General features: G+C 42.1%; 1 protein-coding gene across 4 annotated transcripts in view; it reads left to right on the forward strand.

Annotated features, from left to right (window-relative positions):
• Positions 1-16,037, forward strand: part of col4a6 (collagen, type IV, alpha 6) — a 469,192-nt gene that overhangs the window by 333,472 nt on the left and 119,683 nt on the right. For all 4 annotated transcript variants that reach the window (XM_063061061.1, XM_063061062.1, XM_063061060.1 and 1 more), the window contains exons 17-20: positions 257-310; positions 2,246-2,315; positions 5,039-5,149; positions 8,702-8,860. In XM_063061061.1, coding sequence (XP_062917131.1) covers positions 257-310; positions 2,246-2,315; positions 5,039-5,149; positions 8,702-8,860 — 394 coding nt within the window. The remainder of the gene's footprint in view (positions 1-256; positions 311-2,245; positions 2,316-5,038; positions 5,150-8,701; positions 8,861-16,037) is intronic.

A 16,037-nucleotide genomic window follows, 5' to 3' on the forward strand; every position in this document is an offset into this window, starting at 1 on the left:
ATGGTCGCTTTTCTATTTGTGGGAGTTTGCAATGTCCAAACAGACTGCCCCATATCATGCAAACACAGCAGTTATTGCTCTTAACTAAACACAAAGCATAGTAAACTGCTTGTGACTCCCTGAAGTCACAACATAAACAACGATCTCAATGAAACCTCCTCCACCGCTCAGGGTTTTCCCCTCCACTTCATGTATTTAAATTCTATAGACTTTACAAAGTATGGGATTTAACATTCAGAAAATGAATCTTTTAAAGGGTCAACCGGGCTATCCTGGGCCACGTGGACAAGAAGGATTCCCAGGAATTAAGGTACGTTTTCCAGTGATTTCAAAATGATCAAAAAATAATAATAATGTTTGGTATTCTTAACAGTTACATATCTCTAAAAAATACAAATTAACAACTTGAAAATAATTAATAAACCCTTTAAGTAACCTACTCAAACTCATGTTGTCATATCAGTTGAATGAAATTTTCTAAGTCAATCAGTTCCGTAGCTTGAGTTGAAACCAGGCTACTCTTTGAAGGGTTCATGGCTTTAGTCTCCTGGTCTTTCCAGCTCCCTTGTCAACTTTTCAGGGGCTTTCCCAACTGAACGTCATTCATATATGTGTAGATGGTGAATGTGTGGCTGTGTGCCTTTCACTCACGAGGGTGTTCATGATCTAGCTAATCCACCTACTCACCCAATATGATGATGCATGTTCCAAGAAAGATTATAGAATGCCATTCAGGAGTAGGATATTCCCATTATTCTATTCCCCTTTAACCATAGTGTTACGATCCTCTACCTGGCAGTGAGCATTTCATTACCTGGTCATCGGATTTGAAGCAACTGTGGTAGATGTAGTGCATTGGATTGTTTTTCCGAGTTGCTGCAAGAACCCTAGATTAAGTCTCCTAGCTCTACTGAACCCTAGTCTTGAATGAACTGACTGGATAAGGCATTTCTTGAACTGCACTTTGCTTCAAAATGCATCTTTATGATTTTTCTGGAAAAATCAAGGGGGAGAAAAATTGAAAGGTGTTGGAAATATCCATTAAATCCAGAAATGAACGAACCAGGTAAGAATGCTGAGTTGCACTGGAAGGGTTAACTGAGGATTTGATTTTGAATTTGGCTTCCTGGGCAAGTGTCCTGACCTGAGCACACGTTGCCTATATTGTGTGATGAGTGTCATGTACCTAAGACTTTTGCGAAGTGCTGCAGAAATCTTAAAGCAATGATCAAAAGATACATGGGAATTAGTAAGGAAAAATTTACATAGATTGTATGTGATCTGGAAATCTGGAACTCACCATATACAGGGGTGGAGGAAACAGGATTGTTCAGGACTTCCTAAAGGGAATTAAATCCGCATATTCAAGCTAATACCTGAGGACATTCATTTAAGGCTAGAGACATCCATTTGAGGAAAGTTGAGGGATTTCTTTTTACATCGAAAGTAAGGGAGGGGAAATAGGATGTTGTGCTGAGCTAAATATACCAATTCCATGATCAGCCTAGCATTTTCTGCACAACCTATAGCCTGATATGTGCCTGTTGAAGAACCTCTTAAATATTGCCATTGTATCTGCCTGTACCATCACCCCTGGCAGTGCACCCCAGAATCCACCACTCTCTGGCACCCTAGCTAAATATATGTGCCTAAGACTTTTGCACAGTACAGTATGTTACTCAGTCCTTGAACCATCTGCTAATGTAAACCATCTCTTTCTGCTTATCCTACCAAAATCCATTCTGATCTTGCTCAAGTCAATGTTGTAGCTTGAAGAAAGTAATTGTTATGCAGTCTTTAGAATATGGAGAATGCTGAGAGGAGTTCAGTGAGGGCCCAGGTGCAGAGGGAGAGATGTGGACCCAGAATGAACAGTTCATTGAGTTTTAATAAGAACTGTCCAGAACAAAGGAAAATAATAAATGCCAAGCCAGCTGGGCCACTAACTAAAAACTCTCAAACTAACGTCTATCTAAATCACTCATCTTCTTTCCTGGAACGTGGACTAAGGTAAGCAAGGATCGTTGTCATTGCTGTGCCTCGATCCAAGACTTGACAAGGCTGAAGCAAAAGGAAGAGAGTTAAATACAATTACCAAGAAAACCTAATCAACTGGACTCTCACATGCATTCTCACATGGGTGACTGCCGTCTTCTTTCAGCTACCTGCTACCCAAACGCCACAGCAGTGCTGGTGGTTGTGTCAGAACGCATCTGCTTGCTATTAATTATTTCGTGTTTTCCAGGGTGACCAGGGTGAAGTGGGTCCGCCAGGGCTCACAGTGTATGCAGATCCAAGTGGCACCATTCTTAAAGGTATGGTCTAGCTAATGATTTGTTTCCTGATCATCATAATTTAATAAGACTTTATTAATACTCTTTAACACTATGGCTTCATTCCTACTATTTAGTAAGAAATAAAAATACTTCATAACTCTGCAGCTTGCATTTTGTGTTTCTTTGTTTAATCTTTGGTGTAGCATTACTCTGAGGCCTCTTTAGCTTTCTGTACTCATTGAGTTGGAAATACTGGTAGAGGTATGACACCGTGGGCATGACAATGCTGTTTCAGTCTGGTCCTGGAACCCGCATTGGTTTGTCAACTGTGGCCTAACTGGAAGCAACCTCTTTTCTGCCTGACATTTGGGGTCAAGTCCCGCTCTGGATATCTGATCATAGGCATCTTAGTTCACATTTTAGTAAGTGCTCGAGTATTGTTCTGTTCGGGGAGTTATCTTTAGGATGACTGAAACTCTTTTTGCTCCTTCATATGGCCACAAGTGGTGGAGACATTTTGATGGAAATTAGGGAAGTTATCTTTGATGTCTGTTTTAAAAGAGCATGGAGACATCAAGTAGTTTTGGGAGAAAATTCCCGAGCTTTGAGCCTTGACTATCAAGGACATGGCTTTCAAAATTTTGAAGTGCGACGTATCAAGAAGCCAGAACTGAAAAAGTACAGAGATCTCAGAGAGTTGTAGGAAGTGATGTAGTAGAGAAGAAGACAATCTGTTGGAGAGAATTTTAGTTTTAGATTAATCTTAAATTCCCACTTTGCCCAGTATACTTATATTGGTACGTGTGCAAGATTCAATAACAGATCAGGTTTAACTGTGATCGCCTCCTTTGTTGTCTAACAACTAATTAATTGGGTCTCTTATTCAACCCTTTGAATTTGCTGAGGGATGCTAAAGTTTGTAGGGATGACAGTGCTCCTCTCGCTCAACATCAGCAAAACCAAAGAACGAATTATTGACTGCAGCAGGATGAAGCTAGAAGTCGATGAACCAGTCCTCGTTAATGGATCAGAAGTGAAGAGAGTCAGCAGGTTTAAATTCCTTGCATTATTATATCAGAGGATTTGTCCTGGGACCAGCATGGAGGTGCCATCACAAAAATGCACAACTTTCTCAGTAGATCCTCTGCTTTCTCAGAAGTTTGCATGGACTCGGCATATCATCTAAAACATTGACAAACATCTATAGATGGACAGTGAAGAGTACGCAACACGGCCTGGTATGGAAACACCAATGCCCAGAACAGAAAAGCCTACAAAAAGTAGTGGATGCAGCCTAGTCCATCACGGGAAAAGTCCTCCCCAGCACTGAGCACATCTACAAGGAGCCACATCCATTATTAAAACCCCCCACTATGATCAGGCAGGAGGTACTGAAGCCTTATGTTCCACACCACACCACCAGATTCAGAAACAGTTATTACTCTACAGCCTTCAGGCCCATGAACTGGCATGGATAATTTCACTCACCTGTACTCTAAGCTGATTCTACACTTTGAAGGATTCTTTACAAATCATGTTTTCAGTATTATTTTTCATTTACATATTCGTTTCTTGTTTGTTTTTGTATAGTTTTCTGTAAATTTTACTGTATTTCATTATTTTCCTGTAAATGCCTGCAAGGAAAAAGAATCTCAAGGTCGTGTACATATTTTTAAATAAATTTAGTAAATTTGCTTTGAACTTTAATTTATGAACAAAACCAAACCAGATTACTGTCCAATCAATTTTACTAGAGGGAGGCATAGATGGGCTTGGTCAAAGCTTACTCTCATTATCTGCAAAGGAGATGATCCCTTATGTGAATTACTGTTGTTGGTGAGTGCCATCGACTGGCTATCAGCTCTATAGAGAGTGTCATTGTAGTTGTCCATATGCTTTTCGCGGCCAGATATGGAAGTAAATTGCCAGGCCTTTCTTCCGTGCAGATACTGCTGTTGCCCTAGTTGGAACCCAGCCAGATTTGAATTCGGAGCTGTCTGCCTCGTAGTCCAATGCTGATACCACTGTACCACCAGCCAGCCCGTGTGAAGTACTAAACCCCTTGAAATGTCAATACAAGCCCATTTCAACAAATCTCTAAAAGAGATGGAGAAAATTTGAGGGAAAAGTTGAAAATGTGGAAATTTTTGTTTTAATAAAGGAACTTCAAACCAATTAATGTCCTCGGGTGGTTATTAATATGAAGATAGGTTGAGTGAGATAAAGTTTTTCTCATTGGACTGAAGGGAGATGAGAGTTGACTTGATGAAGTGTAAAAGAGTTAGATAGAATGGATAGTCAGCACTTTTTTCTCAGGATGGCAATGGCTAAGACCAGAGGACATAGGTTTAGGGTGAGTGGAGGAAAATTTAGGGAGTATGTCAATATTTTTTTACATACATAGGAGTAAGTTTCTGAAATGTACTGTTGGGGGTGGCAGTTGAGGCTGATGCATCGGAAACATTTAAGAGTCTATTAAATGAAAAAAAAATGCAAGGTTATGGGTTACATAGTAGGGAAGGGTTAGATTGATCATAGAGTAGGTTAAAAGGTCGTCACAATATCATAGGCCAAAGTGCCCATACTGTGCTGTATTCTATTTTCTATGTTCTATATATCCTTGCTTGTCGATATATTTGTATTCATATGGAATAGTCCAAACTATTGTTCAGCCATTTGAAGTAACCCCACTTCAACCTTGTGTTTTGGATAACTAAACTGACACTGGGAGATGAATTCAACCTTACGTTTTCCCGTTACAGGACCTCCTGGGGATCCAGGCTCACCAGGACTCCCAGGTTCTCCAGGAATTCAAGGTTTTCAAGGCCCACCAGGATTACTTGGATTTGCAGGATCTTCCTCCCGAGTTCCAGGTACATTCTGAGCGATGAAAAGCTCACAGGTTAACATTTCTCAAACTTTTAGTTTAAGGTTAAAGGATAAAAATCAGTGATCATGAAACAGAAAACAGTAAACTCACTGCTAGTGCCTTTAAAGCGGGAAGCAGAGTTGATGTTTCAGTTTGTGAGGTAAGAAGTAGAATCAAGAACTAGCTGATGAAAATTCTGCAATGCTCTGTCGTTCAGTGCGAACACATCTGACTGTGCATGGACCCCTTTGCCATACAATACACATTTCTTTTAATTTTGTGCATGTTCAGAAAACTGTTGATCTTGGTCTTCTATGTCAGCGGTCCCCAACCACCAGGCCACAAAGCGTGCGCTACTGGGCTGTGAGGAAACGATATGATTTGGCGATAGGAGTCAGCTGCACCTTTCCTCATTCCCTGTCACGCACTGTTGAGCTTGAACGCACGCGAGGTCATTACCCACGCGTCATCCATGTCAGCGCGGGAAGGAGATCAACTCCTCGAGCTTGCAAATGACGACGGGCTGAAAAGTATGTTTGACATAACATCTCTGCCAGCATTCTGGATCAAAGTCAAGGCTAAATATCCTCAGCCACGGAAGCACTGAAAAAGTTGCTTCCATTTCCAACACCGTATCTCTGCAATGAATGCAACGGAAGCTAAATTGCGGAATAGACTGAACATAAGGAACCCCCTTTGAGTATCTCACTCTCCCGTCTCCCCTTGATGGGACCGTGTTGTTGCAGGGAAACAAGCCCAGGGCTCCCACTGATTCAGCGATATTGGTGTGTTGCAATGATTTTATATGTTCATACGGGGAAAATATACTTAAAATGTTATGATGCTATTGACTTATATAACCATATAACAATTACGGCATGGAAACAGGCCATCTCTGCCCTTCCAGTCCGTGCCGAACGCTATTCTCACCTAGTCCCACCGACCTGCACTCAGCCCATAGCCCTCCTTTCCTTTCCTGTTCATATACCTATCCAATTTTTCTTTAAATGATAATATCGAACCTGCGTCTACCACTTCTACTGGAAGTTCATTCAACACTTACTTCAAGCTCCCCTGTCCTCCCCTGATAATTGACTTATCACTATATTCATGCAAGGAAAATATGCACTGTGTGTTTAATATTAAATTCGTTAGATAACCCCTTTTAGAAGCGAAATTGAGTGTATTAGCCATGTATCACCTATATTCTGGTCGTGATTAACAACCCCCCCCAAACAGAATCGCCAAAAACGATTTGTAGAGAAAAATTGGCACGTACACACGTGCGCAATGGTGCCCACGCAAGGCTTCATGGTCATTGTAGTCTTTCTCGGGGTAAACTCAACATATATGATTGCTACTCTTGTCCGTTGGCAACCCTACCCGCCCCCCCCCCCCCCCACCGGTCAGCAAGAATACTGGCAACATTAAACCGGTCCGCAGTACAGAAAAGGTTGGGGACCCCTGTTCTATGTCATTAATGATTGAACATTAATGATTGAGGTCGTGTTTTCAACGATAAATTGGACTCTGAAAACTTGCAGATGTTCCTCAATCGCACTTTATTTACTTGTGCACAAGGAGAGCAGAATAGCCCCCGTCACCACACTGCTCTAAAGTCTGAACAGAGAAATGTCATTTTTATACAGAATTGACTTGTGCAGATTTTAACTAATTGGTAACATACTGAATGTTCACATTCCTTCTTTGCATAATTGATCACCAGTCACACTACAATAATACAGATATTAGTAGCTGATAGAATCTATACATGAAAGGCCATGAAAAGGCCTTCAGAATTTGTAAAGTAACTGAACAATAGTAAGTGTCACACTAGAATCCCTTGTTTGCATCCTTATCTTGTCTTGGTATGTAAATTGCTCCGGCCCCATGTTGTGTTAAGGGAAGCTATGCTTTTCAAGCACCTTCCATGCCTGAGTTGACTGCGCATTGTCTGTACTCTCTTTTCCTGAGCATTATCTTTAACACTTACAGTATGTTGCTGCAACTTCCTCAGCAGAGAATTTCAAACTTCCTCAGCTTTAGGAGATCATTCCCTGTAGTTGGAGATTCTCCATTCCTCCAACCTCTCTGCAGCTCCATACTTCCTAGTGCATTCACCAGGATGAGTCTGGAAGAGATTGGACAGGCACAAAAGACTACAGATGCTGGATCCTAGAGCAAAAACCTGATGGAGAAACTCTGTAGGAGGAAAGGAATTGTTGAAGCTTAAGGTCAAATACCTGCATCAGGACTGGTTAATGTCCTGCTACCGGGTTCCACATTAGAAGTATCAACTTCCTTTTCACTCACAGACACTGCCTACCTGACTGAGTACCTCCAGCAGATTGTTTGTTGGAAGAGATTGTGGACTTCCCAGTATCTCATTGATAACTTTTTTATACTAAAGGATGTTTCCCATGGTGGGGGAGTCTAGGACAAGAGGGCATAGCCTCAGGATAGAGGGGCATCCATTTAAAACAGAGATGCGGAGAAATTTCTTTATCCAGAGGGTGGTGAATTTGTGCTATTTGTTATCATAGGCCAGTCTGGAGGCTAGGTCATTGGATGTATTTAAGGCAGAGCTTGATAGGTTCTTAATTGGACATGGCATCAAAAGTTATGGGGAGAAGGCGAGGGAGTGGGGCTGAGGAGGGGAAAAATGGATCAGCCATGATTGAATGGCAAAGCAGACTCAGGCATTAGACCTGTTGCCTAGGAACTTCAGTAAGATAACCTTTGAATGTACGTTATTCAATTTAATTGGCAGCGTAATGTGTTCGGTGGAAAGTTTACTTATGTTGCCTTGTTCTGTCCAATACTTAAATCTCACTGTCTCCAGAAAATCATAATCATCATGTATGCATTCAAACTGATGTGAAACATGTTCGTAAAATTTAACTCATTATTACTTTGCATTAAGTTAAGATGAATCACAGATACCGGGATCAAAATTCTCCTCAGCTACGCGGGCTTAATGTACAATTTAGAAACGCATATGTCTTCAGGTCTGCTTCTCATATCTAGTTCCATCTTGTATTTTATGCAGACAATAGGGAGCAACTATATCTACAATCTTGCTCGTTTATAGAGAACCTTCAACCACTCTCTCATGTGGCTTTTTTTCTCCTTTTTCAAAGGGAGTTTATTGCAGCATCGCGTCATCACAATGCAACAACTTCTCATAATTCACACTATTTACAGTCAATAGCTTCAAATTATAACAGTCATTCTTAGTCAAAATGCACTTGAGCTCCTGTTGCTGCCCACAGGTCCCAAAAAGGTCCCCAGTTTATCCATGGATACTACCTTGCTCCTTCTCCGGGGACATGTGGAAATGATGTAACTCTGCACGAGGGGTAATCAACCAGTTTGAGCAGAATCCTCTACTGTCCACTGTCTGAGCTTGTAGTTTGCCACTTTGGCCAGGCCCAGGACACTCAGGTTGGTTTAGTAACAGCGATGACTTCTACAGCTGGTGAATCTTTTGTGTGGGAAGATGTTAACTTGATTTCATCTACTAGTAAATGTTTGATTTGTTTCTCCCCTTGGTTAGGTCCAAAAGGTCGTGAGGGATTTCCAGGAATTCCAGGTCCTAAAGGAGAAAGAGGTGCACCAGGAAGGGGGTCATTTTCACAACTTGCAGTTCCAGGCCCACCTGGTCTACCAGGCCCCCCAGGACCCCCAGGACCAGCAGGACCACCAGCATCAAGAAGTACGGTCTTGTAAATGTTGCGATGAAACTTGCATGCATTTTGGGCTAACTTTGAATCACAAGCGGTTGACTTTAACAACACATATTTTGGAGTCATTTCATAACGTGAGTTCAGATCTCCAATTTCCATCTGCTTTGCAGAATGCCTCTACACTGAAAGAACCAGAATTGGCATCCGGTTTATTATCACCGGCATGTGACATGAAATTTGTTAACCTAGCAGCAGCAGTTCAATGCAATACATAATCTAGCAGAGAGAGAGAAAAAAACACATAATAAATAAACAAGTAAATCAATTACGTATATTGAATAGATTATTTAAAAATGTGCAAAAACCGAAATGTGTATATTAAAAAAAAGTAAGGTAGTGTCCAAAGTTTCAAAGTCCATTTAGGATGACAGAGGGGAAGAAGCTGTTTCTGAATCGCTGAGTGTGTGCCTTCAGGCTTCTGTATCTACTGCCTGATGGTAACAGTGAGAAAAGGGCATGCCCTGGGTGCTGGAGGTCCTTAATAATGGACGCTGCCTTTCTGAAACACCACTCTCTAAAGATGTCCTGGACACTTTGTAGGTTAGTACCCAAGATGGAGCTGGCTAGATTTACAGCCCTCTGCAGCTTCTTTCAGTCCTGTACAGTAGCCCCTCCATACCAGATAGTGATGCAGCCTGTCAGAATGCTCTCCAAAGTGCAACTACAGAAGTTTTTGAGCGTATTTGTTGACTTGCCAAATCGCTTCAAACTCCTAATGAAGTATAGCTGCTGTCTTGCCTTCTTTATAACTGCATCCATATGCTGGGACCAGGTTAGATCTTCAGAGATCTTGACACCCGGGATCTTGAAGCTGCTCACTCTCTCCACTTCTGATCCCTCAGTGAGGACTGGTACGTGTTTCTTCGTCTTACCCTTCCTGAAGTCTACAATCAGCTCTTTTGGAAGTCTCTGAGAGAATTATTAGTTTTAGTACAAGATGGTGAGATGAACGTAGCCTTGATCAATGTTTTTCTTATCTTCCTGAACTGAGAAGCTTAGATAAGGCATCATGTTCATTGTGCAGGACACCCACCAAGATTAGAGGAGATGAAGGAAGCTTAACTGTTGACATTATTTCAAATTTGGGGTTTGCATCCAGAGATCCCTGGTGTTGAGTTCTCGGGAGGGCTGTAGATTCAGTCGGCTCCATTCTCTCTTCTCACTACTACCATCAAGGAGGAGGCATACGATCCTGAAGACACAACTCAGCATTTTAGGAATATCTTCTTTCTTTCCATTATCGGTATCCCGCTATCACTATCCTGCTCTCTTCTTGCACTACTTGTTTTTATATTTCTCAATTAGGAATGCGATGAGGTGGGGGATAAATGCGTGGCTGAGGGATTGGAGCAGGGGGCAGGGATTCAAGTTTTTGGATCATTGGGACCTCTTTTGGCGCAGGCGTGACCTGTACAAAAAGGACGGGTTACACTTGAATCCTAGGGGGACCAATATCCTGGCGGGGAGATTAGCGGGGGCTACTGAGGTGACTTTAAACTAGAATGGTTGGGGCGGTGGGAATCAAATTAAAGAGGCTAGGCGTGAGGAGGTTAGTTCACAACAGAGGGATGGGAACCAGTGCAGAGAGACAGAGGGGTGTAAAGTGAGCGTAGAAGCAAAAAGTACAAAGGAGAAAAGTAAAAGTGGCAGGCCGACAAATCCAGGGCAAGCATTAAAAAGGGCCACTTTTCAACATAATTGTACAAGGGCTAAGAGAGTTGTAAAAGAGCGCCTGAAGGCTTTATGTGTCAATGCAAGGAGCATTCGTAATAAGGTGGATGAATTGAAAGTGCAGATTGTTATTAATGATTATGATATAGTTGGGATCACAGAGACATGGCTCCAGGGTGACCAGGGATGGGAGCTCAACGTTCAGGGATATTCAATATTCAGGAGGGATAGACATGAAGGAAGGGGAGGTGGGGTGGCGTTGCTGGTTAAAGAAGAGATTAACGCAATAGAAAGGAAGGACATAAGCCGGGAAGATGTGGAATCAATATGGGTAGAGCTGCGTAACACTAAGGGGCAGAAGACGCTGGTGGGAGTTGTGTACAGGCCACCTAACAGTAGTAGTGAGGTCGGAGATGGTATTAAACAGGAAATTAGAAATGTGTGCAATAAAGGAACAGCAGTTATAATGGGTGACTTCAATCTACATGTAGACTGGGTGAACCAAATTGGTAAAGGTGCTGAGGAAGAGGATTTCTTGGAATGTATGCGGGATGGTTTTTTGAACCAACATGTCGAGGAACCAACTAGAGAGCAGGCTATTCTGGACTGGGTTTTGAGCAATGAGGAAGGGTTAATTAGTGATCTTGTCGTGAGAGGCCCCTTGGGTAAGAGTGACCATAATATGGTGGAATTCTTCATTAATATGGAGAGTGACAGAGTTAATTCAGAAACAAAGGTTCTGAACTTAAAGGGGGGTAACTTTGAAAGTATGAGATGTGAATTAGCTAATATAGACTGGCAAATGACACTTAAAGGATTGACGGTGGATATGCAATGGCAAGCATTTATAGGTTTCATGGATGAACTACAACAATTGTTCATCCCAGTTTGGCAAAAGAATAAATCAAGGAAGGTAGTGCACCCGTGGCTGACAAGAGAAATTAGGGATAGTATCAATTCCAAAGAAGTAGCATACAAATTAGCCAGAGAAAGTGGCTCACCTGAGGACTGGAAGAAATTCAGAGTTCAGCAGAGGAGGACAAAGGGCTTAATTAGGAAGGGGAAAAAAGATTATGAGAGAAAACTGGCAGAGAACATAAAAACGGACTGTAAAAGCTTTTATAGATATGTAAAAAGGAAAAGACTGGTAAAGACAAATGTAGGTCCCCTGCAGACAGAAACAGGTGAATTGATTATTGGGAGCAAGGACATGGCAGACCAATTGAATAATTACTTTGGTTCTGTCTTCACTAAGGAGGACATAAATAATCTTCCAGAAATAGTAAGGGACAGAGGGTCCAGTGAGATGGAGGAACTGAGTGAAATACATGTTAGTAGGGAAGTGGTGTTAGGTAAATTGAAGGGATTGAAGGCAGATAAATCCCCAGGGCCAGATGGTCTGCATCCTAGAGTGCTTAAGGAAGTAGCCCAAGAAATAGTGGATGCATTAGTGATAATTTTTCAAAACTCGTTAGATTCTGGACTAGTTCCTGAGGATTGGAGGGTGGCTAATGTAACCCCAATTTTTAAAAAAGGCGGGAGAGAGAAACCGGGGAATTATAGACCGGTTAGCCTAACGTCGGTGGTGGGGAAACTGCTGGAGTCAGTTATCAAGGATGTGATAACAGCACATTTGGAAAGCGGAGAAATGATCGGACAAAGTCAGCATGGATTTGTGAAAGGAAAATCATGTCTGACGAATCTCATAGAATTTTTTGAGGATGTAACTAGTAGAATGGATAGGGGAGAACCAGTGGATGTGGTATATTTGGATTTTCAAAAGGCTTTTGACAAGGTCCCACACAGGAGATTAGTGTGCAAACTTAAAGCACACGGTATTGGGGGTAAGGTATTGGTGTGGGTGGAGAATTGGTTAGCAGACAGGAAGCAAAGAGTGGGAATAAACGGGACCTTTTCAGAATGGCAGGTGGTGACTAGTGGGGTACCGCAAGGCTCAGTGCTGGGACCCCAGTTGTTTACAATATATATTAATGACTTGGATGAGGGAATTAAATGCAGCATCTCCAAGTTTGCGGATGACACGAAGCTGGGCGGCCGTGTTAGCAGTGAGGAGGATGCTAAGAGGATGCAGGGTGACTTGGATAGGTTGGGTGAGTGGGCAAACTCTTGGCAGATGCAATTTAATGTGGATAAATGTTGTTATCCACTTTGGTGGCAAAAATAGGAAAACAGATTATTATCTGAATGGTGGCCGATTAGGAAAAGGGGAGGTGCAACGAGACCTGGGTGTCATTATACACCAGTCATTGAAAGTGGGCATGCAGGTACAGCAGGCGGTGAAAAAGGCGAATGGTATGCTGGCATTTATAGCGAGAGGATTCGAGTACAGGAGCAGGGGGGTACTACTGCAGTTGTACAAGGCCTTGGTGAGACCACACCTGGAGTATTGTGTGCAGTTTTGGTCCCCTAATCTGAGGAAAGACATCTTTGCCATAGAGGGAGTACAAAGAAGGTTCACCAGATTGATTCCTGGGATGGCAGGACTTTCATATGAAGAAAGACTGGATGAACTGGGCTTGTACTCGTTGGAATTTAGAAGATTGAGGGGGGATCTGATTGAAACGTATAAGATCCTAAAGGGATTGGACAGGCTAGATGCAGGAAGATTGTTCCCGATGTTGGGGAAGTTCAGAACGAGGGGTCACAGTTTGAGGATAGAGGGGAAGCCTTTTAGGACCGAGATTAGGAAAAACTTCTTCACACAGAGAGTGGTGAATCTGTGGAATTCTCTGCCACAGCAAACTGTTGAGGCCAGTTCATTGGCTATGTTTAAGAGGGAGTTAGATATGGCCCTTGTGGCTACAGGGGTCAGGGGGTATGGAGGGAAGGCTGGGGCGGGGTTCTGAGTTGGATGATCAGCCATGATCATAATAAATGGCGGTGCAGGCTCGAAGGGCCGAATGGCCTACTCCTGCACCTATTTTCTATGTTTCTATGTTTCTATTATAGCCTATAGTAATTTTTAAGTATTGCACTGTAGGGCTGCCACAAGACAACAAATTGATAACAAACCTGATTCTGATTCTTAGCACTTGCCCATCATTTAGGTGTCCAGAGTTTTTAAACGTGCTGGGTGGGCTACAAGCGTACCCAAAGGCAACAGTGCAGTTAGAGAGATTCTGGCTTCGTGGAGGCAGCAGGAAACATAATTAGACATCAGAGCCTGCTGTCCAGAAACGTTTACTGTAATCAAGAGCTTGGATAAAATCAGACCCGTGTACTAGACACCATTTCTACATCAGATACATTTCAAAGGATATAATTCCTTATTCGATACTTCTTTTGGAGTATTGATCCAGAAATTAGTGCACATTATTCCCAGGCGAACTCCCTGAATTTAATAGCATTGGTCCAGACAGTATTCCTATTTACACCATCCACTACTCTCCTCCTCCTCTCCGGGCCACCTCCATTGCAATTAATACCTCCACTCACCTCAAATACTGAAGTCTCCAATCTCAACCTTCCCTGGTTTCTCTGCTGTCAGAGGCTCCTTCGCCATTGCACCAGCTGCAGTTACTGCCACCTTCCATGTGTTTTAACTGTCCTTGGCTTTAGTACTTTATACGTTGGTTTCACTGAGGGTTCGGGAGTTGTGAATTAACATTATGGACTCTGTTGAAGAAGGTTGCATGCTAATCAAAACAAAACTTGCTTTTTTGTTCAGTTATATTCTCGTGCTGCTTTTTTGAGTGATTTTCTCACTGATATTTGCCCAATGAATTTGACTTCTAGACTATGGCATCTCAGCAGGTAGTGTGGGTAAAGGAAATCTTAATGTATATTTAGTGGAGAATATTGTTCTGTCTCCTGACTAACAATATTCTCAATAATGCTAAAATTTTTCATCTTATACATTAGGTACTGAAGCTTCAGTAAAACCTCTTGACTTTGTAAAAAGTTTCTCAACCCTATTATAAATCATATATCTCATGTAATTGCTTTGCAATTCACCTAGTGGAGCAACAGGTCAACGGCAGATGCCATCACTCTGGCCCTACATTCCTCCTTAGAACACCTGGAGAATAAAGACGTATACGTAACGTTCCTTTTCATTGACTACAGCTCTACCTTTAATACTATCATTCCAAATAAACTGATTCCTAAGCTCTGGAACCTGGGCCTTAGCACTCAGATCTGCAGCTGGATCTTCAACTTCCTCACAGACAGGACCCAGGCTGTAAAAATAGGGGACAAGCTCTCCTCTACAATCACTCTGAGCACTGGTGCCCCACAGAGCTGTGTACTCAGCCCCCTGCTGTACTCATATACACCCATGATTGTGTAGCCAAGTTTCCGTCAAACTCAATATATAAGTTTGCTGATGACACAACATTTGTAGGCCGTATCTCGGGTAATGATGAGATTGAGTACAGAGAGGAAATTAAGAGCCTGGTGGCATGGTGCGAAGACAGTAACCTATCCCTCAACGTCAACAAGACGAAGGAATTTGTTGTTGACTTCAGAAGGAGTAGCGGACCGCACGACCCAATTTACATCGGAGTTGTGCAAGTGGAACAGGTCAAAAGCTTTAAGTTCCTTGGAGTCATTATCACAAATGACCTGACTTGGTCCAACCAAGCAGAGTTCACTGCCAAGAAGGCCCACCAGCACCTTTACTTCCTGAGAAAACTAAAGAAATTTGGCCTGTCCCCTAAAACCCTCACTAATTTTTATAGATGCACCGTAGAAAGCATTCTTCTAGGATGCATCACAGCCTGGTATGGAAGTTGTCCTGTCCAAGACCGAAAGAAGCTGCAGAAGATCGTGAACACAGCCCAGCACATCATACAAACCAATCTTCCGTCCGTGGACTCACTTTCCACCGCACGCTGTCGGAGCAGTGCTGCCAGGATAATCAAGGACACGACCCACCCAGCCAACACACTTTTCGTCCCTCTTCCCTCCGGGAGAAGGTTCAGGAGCTTGAAGACTCATACAACCAGATTTGGGAACAGCTTCTTTCCAACTGTGATAAGACTGCTGAACGGATCCTGACCCGGATCTGGGCCGTACCCTCCAAATATCCGGACCTGCCTCTCGGTTTTTTTTGCACTACCTTACTTCCCATTTTTCTATTTTCTATTTATGATTTATAATTTAAATTTTTAATATTTACTAATTTTAACTATTTTTAATATTTTTAATATTTAATATTTGTAGTACAGGGAGTGTGAAGCACAGAATCAAATATCGTTGTGATGATTGTATGTTCTAGTACCAATTGTTTGGCGACAATAAAGTATAAAGTATAATTGTGAGATATAATTTTACTATACATAATTACCTGGAATCCAGGCTAATTTATGTGATTATTTGTGAAATGAGCACCTGTATGTACTTTTATATTGGTAGAAAGGTTTCAGGGATACATCCATTAGCTATGTTAAGCAGAAATTCCTTCATGTTAAGTCAAGGGTCCTTCAATGTCATTAGATAATGCATGAAATTTCT

Source organism: Mobula hypostoma, chromosome 10 (genome assembly GCF_963921235.1).
Source record: "Mobula hypostoma chromosome 10, sMobHyp1.1, whole genome shotgun sequence".
Classification (NCBI taxonomy): Eukaryota; Metazoa; Chordata; class Chondrichthyes; order Myliobatiformes; family Myliobatidae; genus Mobula; species Mobula hypostoma.